The following is a 17,419-nucleotide window of genomic DNA, read 5'->3' as shown; positions in this document are numbered from 1 at the left end:
TCTTTTTCATCCCTTATTCTTTTTTCTTTTTTTGCCATTTTGCTAATTGCTTTATAACCACAAAGGAGTACAGAGACGGTCCTGTACCAAACAACACAAAAAGGTTCAAAGGTGGAGGTGTTCCCTTAGCAAGGCTGAAGAGTCCAGTCTCTGGTATTTGGAATTTAGGCGGCAGTGCTTGGTTTGGGATGGATCACTGGGTGTGTGGGCACAATCCATGCTTTAACCAGATTTGAACAGAAGGATGGCCACTTGGCCCAGGTAGAAGTAAATGAAGTGCATAGTTTCATGTGTCACATAACTACCAAAGTTTCTGCCCACAATGCAGTGCCAAGTGGGATTGTACTTCTTGTCAAACTCCTTCTTGATGTGGCCGCAATGTCCTTCTCTATGTTGTATTTCTCCAGCGCCTGAGTCGCACACTTCACCGAGTCCTGTTGCATCTCCTCCAACATGTCGGCATTTTTGATCACAGCCTTTTGGTCGCACATGGTTACCGTGAAGCGCGGACTAGCCGACTGCGACGGTCCTGGGGGAGGGGGTTATAGCGGCTCAAACACAGCGAGAGCCATCGCTACCGAAGCCGTGGAGCATCTCTCATCCCTTATTTTTGCTTTTGAAATTTGTTCCCTCCTTTCTAGGTTTGCCAGTGGCCTATCAATTCTGTTTATTCTTTCAAAGAACCAACTTTTAGCAACATTAACTTTTCCCATAGTTTTCTTATTTTCCCTCTCCTGAATCTCAGTTGATGTTTATTATTTCTTGTCTTTTGCATTTAATAGGATTGTCCCGCTGATTCTGCTCGAGTTGTTGTAAATTTTGTGCCAGCATATCAATCATGAGTCTCCCTTCTTTTCTCGGGTGTGCATCTATTGCTATGAATCTTCCTCTGATAACTCCCTTTGCTGTGTCCCATAAGTTTTTGTATGTTGTGTGCTCATTCTCATTGGTTTCTAGAAATTTCCTAATTTCATCTCTGATCGGTGCCAGTACGCAGTCCTTTTGCAATAGTTATTCATCCTCCAATTGTTTGCTCTTGTTTTCTTTGTCTTCCTTTTGTTGATTTCCAGCCTATGGTGCAGTGGTCAGAGAGAGATTGTCTGTATAATATCAATGTGCTTAAATTTATGTAGATTCGCCTGATCCCCCAGCATGTGGTCTGTGTTCAAATATGTGTCATGTAGGCTTGAGAAGAATGTGAATTTTTTTGTATTTGGATGAAAAGCTCTAAATATCAGGTCAGATTGCCTGATTGTAGTGTTTAGATCTCTAGCCTCCTTATTGAATTTCTTTTTCTGTGATCTGTATTTCTCAGAGAGTGGTGTATTGAAGTCACCCACTATGATTGTTGAGGCTGTGATTTCCTTTTTATCTTTTGAAACATTTGGTTGACGTATTCAGTGGGTCTCACATTCGGGGAATATAGGTTATAATGCTTAGGGGTTCTTTGTCTACCGTTCCTTGAGCATTATATAGTATCCCTCCATATTTCTCTTTTTAGTTTCCACTATGAGGTCAATTTTATCCGAGATTAACATTGAAACCCCTGCTTTTTTGGAATTGCTGTTTGCTTGGTATGCATTTCTCCAGCCTTTTAGTCTCAGCCTATTTTTGTCTGTAGCCTTGAGATGAGTCTCCTCTAGGCAGCAGATTGATGGGTTGTGTTTTCTAAGCCAGTATACTAGTCTCAGTCTTTTGATGTTTGAGTTCAGTCCATTGATATTCAGGGTTATTATCTCCATCTGTGGACTCTGTGATGTCATCTTATACCATTTTGTGTTGAGTGTTTTCCTACTTTCCCTTCTCATGAATGTGTTGTGCGTGTGTGGGTGTATATCATTCTTGACTTCCTTCCATTCTTAATCCAGTGCTATCTTGGGGTCTGTTTTCTATTTGTTGTCCTCTGGGAGAGGTTGTTCTATGTGGCATTCTTTTATTTATGCTTGGTAAGTGCTGTTCTTCTGCCCATACAGTGTCGGCAAGGATGTTTTGTAGGGATTGGTTTCTTCTAACATATTCTTTGAATTTTTCCTTGTCTGGGAAGACTCTTCTTCATCTATCTTGATTGATAATTTGGCTGGGTAGAGTATTCTTGAGTTTGTGTTTCCCTTCAATATTTGGAATATGTTACTCCACTCTCTCCTTTTCTTCATAGTTTCTGCCAATAGGTCTCAGCATTTTCTTATTTGTGAACCTTTATATGTTATTGTTTGTTTTTCCCTAGCTGCTCTCATGATTTTCTACTTTTCCTCAAAGTTGGATAGTTTATTATGTTCCTTGGTGACATCTTCTTGAGATTCAGTCTGTCTGGTGATCTTTCAGCCTCCTGAATGGTTGCCTGGTTTTCATTCATTAAACTGGGTAAGTTTTCCTCCAAGAATTCTCTCACTGTTTTTGCAGATGACTTCTTTGTTGTGACTTCTGGTAAGCCAATAATTCTAATGTTCCACTTCATAGCATCAGACATAGCTCTTAGATTTTCTTCAGCTTCTCTGATGATTTTATTAGATTTTTTCCCCGCATTTGTTAAAGCCTACTTGGCTGTCTTCCTAGTCACTGGTGTGGTTCTCTGCTTCCTCCAGTCAAATCTCAGGTCCGTGTTTCTGTTACTGGTTTTTGTTATCTCCTCCCTAAGATCCCGTATATCCATTTGGTGTGTGGCCTTTATCTCCTCAATCATTTCATCCTTTTTGTGTATTGTTTTCCTCATATCCTGTATGATTCCAAGCAGCATTCTGAAAATTTTCTTTCTGTGGCAGCTCAATGTCTGCTTCTTCTACACATGTCATTATGTGTGGGACATGTTCTGCCATTGCCTTTTGTTTCTCCTGATTTTTCGTTTAGGTCATTGGGGCTGATGGCTGTTTGCGTTGCGTTGATTTAGAGGAGCCAGGTGCCATTTTCCAGGGAGTTGAAGAGCACTGGCTCTCTCTGGGAGACTTGTAGGAATGCTTCTTCGAGCTGCCTACAGCTAATTTCACTGTGGAATTAGCCTACCACTTTATCTTCCTGGGGCTCCTCTCTCAGCGGAGTGCCCCAGAAGGCTAGTGGGTTGACTGCTTTGGTATTGTGGAGGCTGGGCAGAGGTTCTTGCAACAGCTTGGAATGTTAATGAGTGTTGGCCGAGCTGCTTTAGGACCCCCAGGTACACAGGCAGGAATTCCCTGGTAAGAAGTTGGGCAGTGTATCTCCTAGTGGAGTTCTGTGGCGCTTTCCCTGGCTTTGGGCTAGCTGCACAGGGTGGAGCTCACCTAACTGGATGTGGCGAAGGCGTAAATGCCCTAGGCTAAGGGGAGTGGTCTGGAGGTCAGCAGTGGAGTGTGAGACAACAAGAAAGAGACAAAGAGGAGAAAAAAATTAAAAAGTAAGCCTGCTGAGACTGTGCTGGGATATAGAGAAGAGAGACAAACAAAAGTAACACTGTAGCTGAACCCCTGATCCCTGTCCTTGGGGCTGCAAAGGTTTATTCCCTTCCCTGAGACAGCAGCAAGCTGTGGCTGTGTTGAGAAAAAGCCCCTGTGGGACCTGCTGTGACTTTGCAGGGATATAGAGAAGAGAGGGAAACAAAAGTAACAATGTAGCTGAACCCTGATCCTTGCTGGGGACGTTGCCAGGGTTTCGTCACTTGGGAAGCAGGTGGCCACAAACTATGGATGTGTTAAGAAAAAGCCCCCTTGCGGGCTCCAAATGTTCTCAGCTCTGCTGGAGACAGTAGTGGGGCTAAGGTCAAGCCCTCGCGGGCCTCCACTGTGGTGAGCCAAAAGCCCCCAGCCTTGCGGGTCTGTGCCTACTTATCTTTATGATGCTCTTCCTGCGTTCCAGCAGTGTTGAATTTCCCTCTAAGCAACTCTCCTGGGCTGAATTCTGTGGAGTCCCTCTGGTATATGTTACTCTGTCGCCATCTTCCCCTAAGTCTGTTCCGAATATTCTTTGCATTATCGTCAGGCACCAGGAGTACCAGGAACGCCAAATTGAATAAGACACTAAAATGAATAGTGAATTCCCCAGGGACCCAGTACAATGAGGATGATGCACAGACAATTTAAAAGCATTGTGGAACTGTAGGTATAGGGGTATGGGCTGTTATTGGGAGCATTGATGGATGGGACTTCACCTACCCTGGACGCAGTAAGGAAAGATCATTGGGTCAGGACACGTTGGGTCCCTGTGGGGAGTTGCCATATTTAAGTACTTTTAAAGTGTAGGGAGGAGAAAAGGATCCGGTACGAGAGCTAAGCCGTGCCCATCTAGGCAGAAAGATAATTAGGAGAGTCTAGGGTGCCAGAGAAACCAACAGTTGATTAGCCCACAAATACTTCAGACTGCTAAGTACATTAAAAAATGTGCTTCCAATTATACACACATTCAGTTTTTAAACACACGTAAGACAAGTTCGTAGTATAATTTTTAAAGTATTAAAGTATAAAGAGGAAAAAAAAAACCCTCACTGCCATCAAGTCAGTGATCGCTTATACCAAACCTTTAGGACAGGGTTGGACTGCCCCTGTGAATAATCGAGACTGTAACTCTTAGCTGGAGTAGAAAGACCTGTCTTTCCAACTGCTGACCTCGTGGTTAGCAGCCCAGCGAGTAATCACTACACTACGGCTCTGCCACTAGGGCTCCGTAAGAAACTCAAAACGATCCCGCAAGGCTACCTTCTGTGAGCCCTTAGACATAACATCCAGTCATGTATTTTACTGCAGTGTTGAATGTATTCATTTAGTATCCTGTTTTATAACTGACTGTTGTGCCCTTGACTGGCTGATGAAAACAGCATGCTCAGCCGCTAACCGAAAAGTTAGATTGAGTCCACCTAGAGACACCTCGGATGAAAGGGCTGGTGATTTTACACTTCAGAAAAATCAGCCATTGGAAATCCTGTGGAGAATAGCCCTGCTCTGACCCGCATGGGGCCTTCAGGAGTCACCCTGACTCTGCAGACGGTGGAACTGGAACTGTCATTCCCACAGTGTTGGCTTTACCATATTGCTTTAAATAATCCCTTACATACAAATTCTTGTAATGGAAATATTTTATCATTACTCAAAAATTATCCAAGAATTTAGGGCTTTTAAATATAGTAATAACATATATATATATATATATATATATATATATATATATATATATATATATATATATTGTTTAATGTAGTAAACTTAAAAAAATCAAACTTAGGCCATGGAGTAGACCTGCCCCTATGGGTTTCTGAGAATGATTGTTTGTAGGACTGGACAGCCCCATCTTTTCTACCTGTGCCTGCAGTAGAGAATACTTAATGAGCTAATGTCAGTGACACTGTTTTGTACAGCACCTTATTTGTTTTGTATAGCAATTTATTTGTTTAGTACTGTATGGTTGTTCATAGTGCTTTATTCCTCTTGTTTTATCTTTACTTACAGAGAACGAGCAATCCAAGAGATGCGTCGACATGGTCTTCCTACCCCACCCCTTAGTTCTACTCTGAGGTCTCCTTCAAATTCTCCTGAACTTACAGACTTATAATTAACAGAAAGGTATGTGTATGTGATAGGAAGAAAGGCGGGACTTATCTCTGGTGATTAAATTTGGTGGAGGAAGGGAAGATTGGCTGGAAAGGTATTCTGGGGAACTTTCTAGAGCAGTGAAAATGTTCTATATCTTGGATTTGGTTACAGATATATATACAAAACTCATTAAAACGAACACTTACAATCTATGCATTTTGTTGTAAGTATGTTATAGCTCAATTTTAAAAGAAGTCATCCACAGTAAAGGGTTATGTGATAATGTGAGCTATCATAAGGTAATACTTAATTCAGAGTGTGGGTAATAGGTGGGGAAAGTGTTAGGAAAGATATAGTCAAGAACACACAGGAAAGGAATAGGAGGTCGTGGGAAACAGTGAGGGGGAAAGTTTAGAAGGTAGAACTTCCTGTCATGGCATTGATTCTGACCACAGAATAGATCCAATATATAGGATATATATTGAATATATTGTATTTAGCATTATGTGAAGATTATAGTTTAATTCTATAAGTTTTGGGGAGCCACGGAAGGGCCTCCTATAGGTGGGACATGTACAGTTTAAGGTTAAGATGAATGCATGTCTGGAAAATAAATTCCTAACTCTATTTGGGCCAAATTGAGGGTAGAAGCCAAAGATACAGATCCATAAGGGGTTGGAGATGATGAAAGCTTAAGACCAGTACAATAATAATTGTATTGTAGGGCAGATTATTTTAAATTAAATTATCGTGTGCATACCAAAAAAAATTTAGGAATAAGGAAGATAAATAATGGATGCATTTGAATTATGTTGATGGTGAAAATATTCAAAGTACTATGGACTAGCAGAACTTCTTGGAAGAAGTACAGCCAGAATGCTCCTTAACAATGAGCCTGGTGAACACATAAGGGTCAGCAGACCTGGAACTATTGGGTTTTGTGTGGTTTTTTCTTGTTTTGTTTGTTTTATTATGCTTTGCTTTTTGTTTAGTTTTTGTTTCTCTTTCACCCTACATCTATCTTCATAACATAGGACAAACAATCCCAAGAGGAAACCACGGGACTGGCAGGGTCAGGGGGACATGGGAGAGGAGGCAGCAGGGAGGGAGAGTGCAGACCAAACAAACTGAGAGATAAGTGAACAAGAGATCTAAAATTGATGATGAGGAGGGTTTATAATGCCATGTGGGATTTGATCAAGACCAATGTATCTGAAATGAAATAGTGAGAGCTGAATGGAGGGTGAGCATGATGAGTGGGACAAGAGGAAGGTGAAAGGAAATAGCAGAGAAAAGAAATGGGCAAAAGCTATTTATAGATGTATAGTTATCGGCATGTATATGCGTAAATATACTAATTTATAATGAAAGGGATAGAGACCAGTGTACATATATTTATATGTTAAGTCTTAAGACAGCAGACGGACTTTGGGCCTCTACTCAAGGACTCCCTTAACACAAGAACACTTTGTTCTAATAACCTACCACTCTTCGATACTCACCTTCCCAACACAATCGCTGAAGACAAAACACGTGCATAAGAAAATGTGGTGGAAAAAGCTGATGGTGCCTGGCTATCAAAAGATATAGCATCTTGGGTCATAATGGCCTAAAGTCAAACAAGTAGTCATCCATCAGGGAAGGAAATAAACCCACATGGAAAAGGCACACCATCCTGTGTGATCATGAGGTATCGACAGGATCAGGTATCAAAAGATCCAAAACAAACAACTGTATCGATCCTAACAAGGGGGGGTTGGAGTGGAGAACCAAAGCCCATCTGTAGACCATTAGATATCCCCAACAGAAGAGTTATAAGGAAGGAAGGGATGATTCAACCAAGGTGTAGCACAGCACTGATGAATCCCACAGTATTCCTCTAGTTCCTGAATACTTCCTCTGCCCCACTACCATCACCTAGTTCTACCTTACAAATCTGGCTAGACCAGAGAACACACGTTGGTACAAGTAATAGCTCTCAACACGTGGTATTCAGGACAGATAAACCCCTCAGGAACAGCAGTAGTGGGGGTAGCAATATCATCAGGGTAGGTGGATGGTCAGGGAGGGGGAAGAGTGAGAAAGGGGGAACCCATCACAAGACTGGATATATAGCCTGCCCACCCACACCTACCCCCTCTGAAGGGGACAAATAACAGAAACATGGGTGAAGGGAGATAATGGACAGTGTAAGATATGAAATAATAATAACTATATAATTTATCAGGGATTCTTGAGGGTGGGAGGGAGGGGGAAAAAGAGGCGCTTATACCAAGGGCTCAAGTTGAAAATGTTTTGGAAACGATGATGGCAACATACATACAAACATGCTTGAATACAACTGATGTTTGGAATATTGTAAAAGCCCCCAATAAAATGATTTCTTTTAAAAATTTGGCTGGTGAAACTTCATCTCATGTACTTTGGACATGTTAGCAGGAGAAGCCCATTCCCCAGCAAAGGGCATCATGTTTGCTAAAGTAAAAGGGCAGGAAAAAAGCAGGAAGACTCTCTAAGGTGGATTGACGCAGTGGTGCTGCAGCAGTAGCCTAACACAGCAATTGTGAGGATGGCGCAGGACTGGCATTGTTTTGTTCTGTTGTACAGTGTGTGAGTTGGAACCAAATGCACAACACCTAACAAGCATATCTCTCTGATGATCTCTACTTTCAGACCGCATCCATGTGGCATCCAAAAGCTATTTATCGAGGTATAGCTGTAGGGATGTATATATGTGGTTAACCAGATAGCTACCTTCCAAATCCCTTGTTTAGATGAGGGAGCACTACTAGCATCTGTTTTGTGGAAATATCTTGAGATAGTTAAGATTTATTGTGCCAAGCTGGCTGATGAACATATATGGGATTAATTGAAGGGCGGAGAGATAAATGGCTTGGTGAGCCTTGCCTTTCTGGTTCTTGTAGCTCCTGCCTTTTCATGATCAGACCAAGGTGCAGCTGCCTTAGCCAGCCTGCTTCAGCTGACAAGGCTCATCACTTCCTGCAAGACATCCCTGAGGAGAAGCCACATGGACTTACTCTGATGCAGCCCTAGGTGCTGGAGCAGCTGTGTGGAGACCCCTGCCAGTGCTGAGATGCTTATACGCTCACTGATTTGACTTTCCTCCTGCAGTGAGAGTCATTGCATGTGTGTTGTGGGATCGAGGAGGACTTTGTAGATTGGTGTCAGACATATAGGCTAATGTTGGACTTGAGCTTGGACAGCATTGGGGTGGGATGCTTTCTTAATGTACAATTACCCTTTGTATAAAACTCTCTTGTATAAATAATGAGTTGCTGTGGATTTGTTTCTGTAATCTACCCAGATTAGCACTCATCCTGAGAGTCCATCACTTCCTAGAGTCTTGTATGTTCACGGATGCCTTCAGTGCACCTTGAACTTCGCCCTCCAGGACCATGGGTGCTTATCATCTGCTACCTCCTGAAATGCTTGAACCTTGCCCAATTCTTTTAGGTGTAGTGACTTTGTGTATTTCTTTTAAAATTATTATTTTATTGGGAATGCTTACAGATATAACAATACGTAATTCAATTAGATCAAGCATAATTGTATAATTGCTGCCACCATCAGTTTCAAAACATTTTCTTTCTTGAACTTTCTGATATCAGCTCCCATTTATCCCCTACCTCTCCCAGGAACCCTTATTATATTACATTATATTATTATTACTATTATTATTATTATCATTTCTTTTGATGCTTCCTGCATCATTCATTATTTTGCCAATGACTCCTTCATTGGTGTACCTTGTAAATTTTTACATCAATTTTTACAGCTTGAAAAATACCAAGCATTTTCTTCCTTAGTTTTCGAATCCAAGTATTTGCACATTTTATTACGTATCCTTAAGGCACTCTTTTAACCCTCTGTTCAGTTCTTACTTCGTCATTCCTCCCACTCACTCGTGGGTGTTAGTGCCATCGGGTCAGTGCTGACCCCGTGCACAACAGAACAGGCACTACTGGGTCCTGAGACATCCCCACCCCTGTCCCTATGCTGAACCCACTGGTGCAGCCACTCACTTTAGCTGCTCTGGATTCAGTGACAAATTAGTCTCTTCTCACATGCACTTTGGCCTTTTCTCCCCGCCCCCTGTCTAATACATTAAATCAGCCCTCGCAGGGGCCTACAGCTTCAGGAGGAGTCGGGATGTGCTCTATGGCAGTGCCTACCCTCGGTGCTAGCTTGGCTCTCTTACAGTGGTTTTAACTTTCTTCAGCTTCAACTTGAATTTGCATAGGAGCAGTTGGTGGTCCTTTTCACTGTTGGTCCCCAGCTTCATTCTGCCTGCTGTTATTAAGCTTCTCCATTGCCTTGTTCCACATATGTAGTTGCTTTGATTCCTGTGTATTCAGTCTGGCAAGAGCATTTATGTTCATGATAAAAGGTATTTTCCATGAATAAGTCTTGCAAAATTTTACCATGTGATCTCCTGTGCGGTTTCTACCATAAAGGCTGCTTTCTAACTATTGATTCTTCCTGGTGGTTTCCAACTTGTGCATTCCGGGCATCAGTAGTTGTCAGGGTGCATTTCATGTGAAGCTGGTCAGCGTCTTGAGGTTCTTCTTTTGGCGATAGTGGTGGGTGTGTAACTTGGAATGAGGGCCGGGTGAACTGGTCTGTGTAGGTGTAGGGGATGTAACCCCCATCGCTGGCAGCAGTGTGCTTCAGGAGAGATCTTCACTTGTTCTTTTTGACGGTGAATGCACTGCCCTTCCTCTTCGATGTGTCACCTCCAGCAGAGTAAGTAATAGTATCTCTGGTTCTCAGTGACCAACGCCAGTCCGTTTAACTCAGTACAGCGAAGGATAGCAATCCTTATGCATTCTGTTTCCTTTTTTATGACTTTCCATTTTCCTAGACTCACGCTTTATACATTTCCACATTCCAATTATTAACGATATTTGTGGGTGTTACCTGTCACTTTGAGTCACATCACATTAGCAAATGAAAGTCCCCAAAGCTTTATTCCATCCCTGTCATGAAGGGCGACGACGCGGAGGAAGCAGTGCTTTCCCAGGGGTATTTTAGGCGTCTTCTGAGCTGGGTGCATCTTCCGACCCAGTGCTCCTCTGCCATCCTAAGGTCAGTCTCTTTAGCAGAGGGCAGAGGGCAGGACCTTCTGCTCATCTGTCTATAGCTGGCATGTGACTGTGGTGCTGGACACCATGTCACTACCATTTTAAATACCAACAGGACATCCACAGGGGCAGGTTTCAGCTGTGCTACTGGACTAAGAAGTTCCTGCCAATCTAGTTCTTATTTTTTTAATTGTTCAACCTTACGTTTATGCCATGCCTCCGTATTGTTTTGTGTGCTTGGAGATTGCTCAGTAGTATTCTGTTGTGGAAATTACCCACAGCCTATTTATCTGTTCTCTTGTTGGCAGGCGGTTAATAGTTTCCATTTTGGATTTTGACAGTGCTGTAATGAGTGTCCTTGAACCTGTCTGTTGGTGAGCAGGTGTGTGTGTGTGTGTGTGTGTGTGTGTGTGTGTGTGTGTGTGTGTTTCTTTTTTTAATTATTATATATATAATTTTATTGGGGCTCTTATAGCTCTTTTTTGTTTAATAATTTTATTAGGGGCTCACCCAACTCTTAGCCCAATCCATACATATATCAAATGTATAAAGCACATTTGTACACTCGTTGTCCTCATCATTCTCAAAACATTTGCTCTCCCCTTAAGCCCCTGGCATCAGCTCCTCATTTTCCCCTCCCTTCTTTCTCTCCCCTCCCTCATGAACCCTTCATGATTTATAAGTTATTGTTTTGTCATATCTTACACTATCCAATGTCTCCCTTCACCCACTTTTCTGTTGTCCATCCCCCATGGAGGAGGTTATGTACAGATCCCTGTAATCGGTTTCCCCTTTACAACCCACCCTCCCTCCACCCTCCTAGTATCACCACTCTCACTATTGGTCCTGTAGGGATCATCTGTCCTGGATTCCCTGTGTTTCCAGTTCCTATCTGTACCAGTGTACATCCTCTGGTCTAGCCAGATTTGTAAGGTAGAATTGGGATCGCGATAGTGGGTGGGGAGGAAGCATTTAGGAACTAGAGGAAAGCTGTATGTTTCATCGTTGCTACACTGCATCCTGACTGGCTGTCTCCTCCCTGCAACCCTATTGTGACCCTTCTGTAAGGGGATGTCCAATTGCTTACAGATAGACTTTGGGTCTCCACTCTTCACTTCTTCTCATTCACAATGATATGAATTTTTTGTTCTTTGATGCCTGATAACTGATTCTTTCGGCACCTCTTGATCGCACAATCTGGTGTGCTTCTTCCATGTGGGCTTTGTTGTTTCTGAGCTAGATGGCCACTTTTTTACCTTCAAGCCTTTAAGACCCCAGATGCTATATCTTTTGATAGCCGGACACCATCATCTTTCTTCCCCACATTTTCTTATGCACCCATTTGTCTTCAGCGATCATATCAGGGAGGTGAGCGTGTGTTTCTTTGGGGCATGTACTTAGGAGTGACATTGTGGGTCACTGGATCTAAGTAGGTTTACATTCTGACAGATAGGCCAAGGCAGTTTCCAAAGTGTCTGTAAAGATGTAGAACAGATTTAACTGAGAAACAGTTCATTGTGCTGACTCATTGGGATAGGAATGAATGCACAAGATGAGTCAGCTCCAGTCTTTGAACGGTGAACAATGCCATATTGTCGACAGGTATAGCCTGTCTTTTTTAAAATGGTGCATTTCCGTGCCTCTCTTGATGGAAGTATATAAACAGCATTGAGCATTTCCCCAAGGACTCCACCCTATGCATGTTGCTTGTATTGTAGGCTTTCACAGCCATAGTTCTTGTGAATTGAAATCCACTCAGCAACACCTAACCAGCATATACCGGTGTTTGAAGAGCCTATGAGAACATTCTACTAAAGGATTGCAGAGTGCTTTGCATTTGTTTGCCTGTCTGTGTGTTTGTTTAATACCCCCTACCCCCGACACACACACCCTCCTTGCACTTTGAGGGCCACTTCTGGAAGCACTGTGCCTCACAGTTTCTAAGCTGCTGCATTAATTTGCATAATACTAGATGTAGGATTAGCCAGTAGGGTCTGTGGGCTAAATCTACCCAGCTGCCTGTTTCTGTAAGTTGTTTAATTGGAGTGTTAAAAAAAAAAACAACTTCTAAACTCATAGACCATATAGTGACAGGAGAGAACTGCTCTGTAGGTTTCTGTGGCTGTGAGAGAAGAAAACTTCCTCCCATTCCCCTGGAGCAGCTGGGGAGTTCAAGCTGCTGCTCTCCGCCAGCTTCAGTGGAGAGGAGGAGGCTCCGGCTCCACATCCACCCAAAGCCCTGGCCACAAGGCAGAGGTCAGACAGGCTCACCCTCCACCCGTTGTTGAAAGCGTTGGACACCAGGCATTCCTGCCGTGCTGCTGCATCCTCTTCTCTGCCGGGGTGGGTAGTCATCTATTGCAGTGGTTACTTCACCCTCAGAACTCACCATCATGGGACTTTATTAGAGGAATTCTTCAGAGACGCAAAAACAGTGATACTTATATGTATATGGAGAAAGAAATGTATGTCAAGAAGATGGCTTGCACAGATGTAGAAGCAATTAAGTCCAAGCCTGTTCAAGTCCATGAGTCAGATGCTAAATTGGAGGCTTTTCCTGACCCACATTACTGTCAGGACTGACGATGAACCAACAAGCACGAAAATGAACCTGAAAGCAGGAAGGGCACTGGCTGGTGGAGACGGGGGTGTAGAAAAATCCAAGATGAGCAGGTCAGGTTCATGGCCGCAGAGTCGAATGACTGCATGGTCAGCAGGCAATCTGAAAGGCCACTGGTAGCTGCCAGGATCAATAGACCATTGAACCTCTGGTCCATTAACCCCCAAACCCAAAGAACCAGAAGTCAGACCAGCAATTGAAGACCAACCTTTCTGCAGAGGCTACTTAAATAGGAGTAGGCCGCACGGCACCTCTTGTCAGCCAGCAGCCAAAGCCATTTCTGATCCTCAGCCTCCCAGTTGTGGGACCGATCCCTCAGCCCCTGCCTTGTTCTGTGGCCCAGGAAGTCCTTCTCTGTCCCTTGCTCTCCCTCATGGTTTCAGCATGGCACGCCGTTTATTGCCTTCACAACTTCAGGCAAGAACCTCACACATACCATTGGTTGCTCTTCTTTCTTTATAATCATGGGATTTCCCTCTACTGCTTCTGAGATGAATCTCAGCCAGAGGAATGGTCTAGTCCCCAAGCTATAGAGGCCTTTGTACCTTATCTGCTTGTGTCCACGCAGGGAGTGCGGAGAAGTTGCAAAGACTGAATGAAAGAGCCATCCCCAAGCTTTTTCACTGCACTAGTGGCCTTAGGAAAATTAGCTCAGTTGTGATGAACTAGAAAACTTCTACAACCATTACCAAATTCACAACCCACTGCCGTCAAGTCAACTCCAGCTCATAGTGACCCTGTATAGAGTTTCTGAAGCTATAAATCTTTATGAAAGCAGACAGCCTCATCTTTCTCCTTCAGAGAGGCTAGTGGGCTTGAGTCACCAACCTTAGCAATCCAGTACTTAGCTGACAGCACCACTAGTGTTGAGCAGTTCCACAGGGTATCCTAATGTGATTGTCACCCATTCCTACTCATATTTCAGAACACTGTCCTCAAGTTAACTTCCTCAAGGGACTTCCTCAAAAGTGCTCAACAATTAATAATAAGTCCAATGTGAAAGTTTCTCTGAAGCCATTATTTTTACCAGTGCAATATCATTTCTAATAATTAGATAATCATAATTTTAAAACTAAGATGTGTTTAATTAGACTTGTCATGTTTTAAACTAACACATGCTCAGTGAGAAGACGTAAAATAGAGAGAAGCAGAAAGGAACCACATTTCTTTTAAGCCCACATTCCAGAAATGAACAATTAGCATTTCGCATACTTCCTTCCAGTATTTATTTAATTTATAATAAAAATGTATACACACACATAAATGATTTAGCAGAGCTCACTCAAGCAAGTTTTCACTCTGGTTTTGCTTGGGTTTTTGCTTCTCGTCATACTGTTGTGAGCATGTGTTCCATTAGCAACCGTTTTCAAAATTGCCATCTTAAAATAGTGATCTAACAGTTCACGACACGGGTATTCTGTAATTTATTTTCACCTCCCTCCTTTTATGGGACGTGCAACTGTAGCATTTTTTCATAAGCTATTTTTTTACATCAGCTTTTGACAACGTGCCTGAAATATCTTTCTAGACGTGTAGAGGAAGATAATTACCTTTATCAATATTGCCTTTGTGAACGTTTTCATTATCTTATTGTTTGCTTTAAAAGCTTAGGGTGATTAGGTTGCATGTTAGGGTGATGTTAAATATATGATTATCCATAACATGCTTTTTTAAGATTCAGACAACATAATTTATTGTACTTGTACATAACTTTATAAAACCAAGACTGTATCCTCTTTTTAATAATTTTTCTCAATGAACATGCTATAGTAGACTACTCAGCCTCTGTGTTTATATTATTCATTAGTCTGCTCATAAAAGAAGCACATGTGCATGCATTTACACACATGCAGACATAATTGAACACGGCTTCTACCCCAAATTGTCTTCATCCTGTTTGTTTCATTTTTATCTTTAGATTTAATAAACTTTATAATTTGTGAGAAATATCCTTTTGAAGTATAGACCTGTAGTTACTAACTACTAAATGGATCATCTGTATGGCTGTATTTCTATTAAAATGTCACTGAACCTGAGTTATTCCGTGTATATGTGAAGTAACTGTCTCCATTTTCTCCCCAGTCACCAGCCTCCCTTTCCAGAGCACCCGCAGTCAGAAAACTGGCTCTGGATTTTGTAAAGGACAGCACAGTAATGGAAAGGTTTGAAGTACTTGTTCCTGGAAATCATGAACATTGGCAAAAATTCTACCTCTGTCAACTTTCTTAAATCAGTGAATATTTATGTAAAAAAAAAGAAAGAAAGTTTGGTTGGAAAGAACTTAATATCCATGTGTATATTTTCATGTTCGTTCTAGTACAAAATATGTGTTAATAGTAATACTTGATGTGATATATATATATATTTATTCCTGACTTAAATTTCCCCAAGTGTGTTTATACTGTGAATTAATATAATGTATTATTCCTATTATGCTTTAATAGCTAGTTTCTTAATGAGCCATGATATGTGTGTAAAGTATTTTCACAAGTCGTCTTTTTAAAGTGCGTTTGGTTGTCATGACTGTGTGTAACCCAGGTGTTCAGCACGTTCGTGGAGCATCACCATCGCCGATGCTCTTCCATTATGCTTAGCTTTCATTCTAAGGTTCACTGTCTGTCGCCGGTGGGAGGGCATATGTGCTCCTTGGGGACCAGTGATCACCACGTGCAGTTGAAGACTGTGATGGGAAAGCTGCACTTAGGTCCTGTACACAGTTCTGTTTGGACTAGCCCATAGAGAGGGTCCTTCACATGATACACATTCTGTTAAAGTCGACCTAGAAACTCTGTTCGGAGGTTTTTAGAGCAATAGAACAGAATTTGAGAGTATTTTCCCAGTAAATAAAATTCTCCAGTGTATTAATCTAAAATTTCAGAATTAATTGTATGTAGGGTGAGTAAAACATTTTGTTAAAATTCATTCAATAATACACAATAATAGTTTTTTTCCTTCTGAGCCTATACACTGTAATTTATCATTCATCCAGAATCATATGTAAATGCTGAACATTAGTGTAGAAATAGAAAACACCTATTATCAATTAACTCACAAAGTTGTGATTTTCAGTAATTTAGAAGTGTGTACACATACATTAATGAAAGAAGTGCTAAGTAGAATATCAGATTCCAAAATATTTTCATTGTTTCTGAGCCATACACATTCCATACACATTTGAAAGAAATCCTGTCCTTAATAAATTCCTTTATGAAAAACTAAAAAACTAACATTGGAATATAGAAGAGTCAAAATAATTATTTTGATACATGTTGTTGCCTCCTGTGTTTTAATGAAGTAGGGTGTGTGTGTGTGTGTGTGTGTACACTCTCCCTAAAGCTGCTACGCCTTGTGTGTTCGCATTCTGGCTTTCGTAATAAGTCAGTGTGAAAACTGGGTGTAGTGTGGCTTTTCCTATTACCTTTGTCATTTGATGTACCCCATCTCCTTTGTGTGAACTCATGTGTTATAGCAAAATATAAGACATGATTGTTTGCAGTGTCACAAGGAAAATCTTTAGTAAATATGTAAATAAAAATAAATATCTGTTCCCATCTTTTCCCCAGAGTAAAAGTAAACACTTTAATGTTGTCATAGATATTTGTAATGTTTTCAGTAATTTAGAAATTTACACCTTTGCCATGTTTTCATAACCATGATCATTTTTAAGTGGATTTTATCATCAATTACTGTCATGACCTTTTACAGACATTTAAATTTTTTGTTTTAAATAATGAAACATGATATCAATTTTCCAATAAACTGGTAGTTCATTTATTTCCTCTTTCTTTCCTTTTTACGGGTTTTATGTTTGCAGCCTCTTTAGTTCTAGCATTAAAGAAACATTTACTCAAATCAGACTAATGGAGGATTTGAGCGTTAGGTTCCAGACTCCTTTCTGGGGTTTTTTTTGGTTTTTTTCTCGCAGTTCTAAATGTAAGGCATGAAGTCAAATTTTGTTAGTGATCCTTCCACAAAATGGTTAAACAAAATGTGTGTCTGTGTGTGTGCACGTTGTTTTCACCTGTGGAACATTAATCACCATGAGGTTGAGCCGCCTGCTCCCCCACCTCACTGCAACCTTCCGTCCCACACCTGCATCACAGCACCCACCTCAGTTCTTGCAAGCACCAGCTTGCTGCCTTCTACCACTAGTTCTCGCTTATTCTTTCTGAGCCAAGACAGTCTTGGGCTAATTCGTTATCAACCAT

General features: G+C 41.5%; 1 protein-coding gene and 1 pseudogene across 2 annotated transcripts in view; one reads left to right on the top strand and one right to left on the bottom strand.

Annotated features, from left to right (window-relative positions):
- The window catches only part of CEP135 (centrosomal protein 135), a 124,378-nt gene extending 107,432 nt beyond the window's left edge, over window positions 1-16,946 (top strand). The window contains exons 25-26 of one of the 2 annotated variants that reach the window (XM_075544286.1): window positions 5,406-5,519; window positions 15,294-16,946. In XM_075544286.1, the coding sequence (XP_075400401.1) occupies window positions 5,406-5,508 (103 nt within the window). In that variant the 3' untranslated portion in view covers window positions 5,509-5,519; window positions 15,294-16,946. Of the gene's footprint in view, window positions 1-5,405; window positions 5,520-8,413; window positions 8,733-15,293 lie in introns of those variants that run through there. The other variant, XM_075544287.1, reaches the window with a different exon arrangement.
- LOC142443656 (dynein light chain 1, cytoplasmic pseudogene) lies at window positions 84-491 on the bottom strand (annotated as a pseudogene).
- Window positions 16,947-17,419: the final 473 nt, after the last annotated feature.

Source organism: Tenrec ecaudatus, chromosome 3, assembly GCF_050624435.1.
Source record: "Tenrec ecaudatus isolate mTenEca1 chromosome 3, mTenEca1.hap1, whole genome shotgun sequence".
NCBI classification, from domain to species: domain Eukaryota; kingdom Metazoa; phylum Chordata; class Mammalia; order Afrosoricida; family Tenrecidae; genus Tenrec; species Tenrec ecaudatus.
Note: the sequence above shows the minus strand (reverse complement) of the source record. Positions and strands in the feature narration are given on the sequence as shown.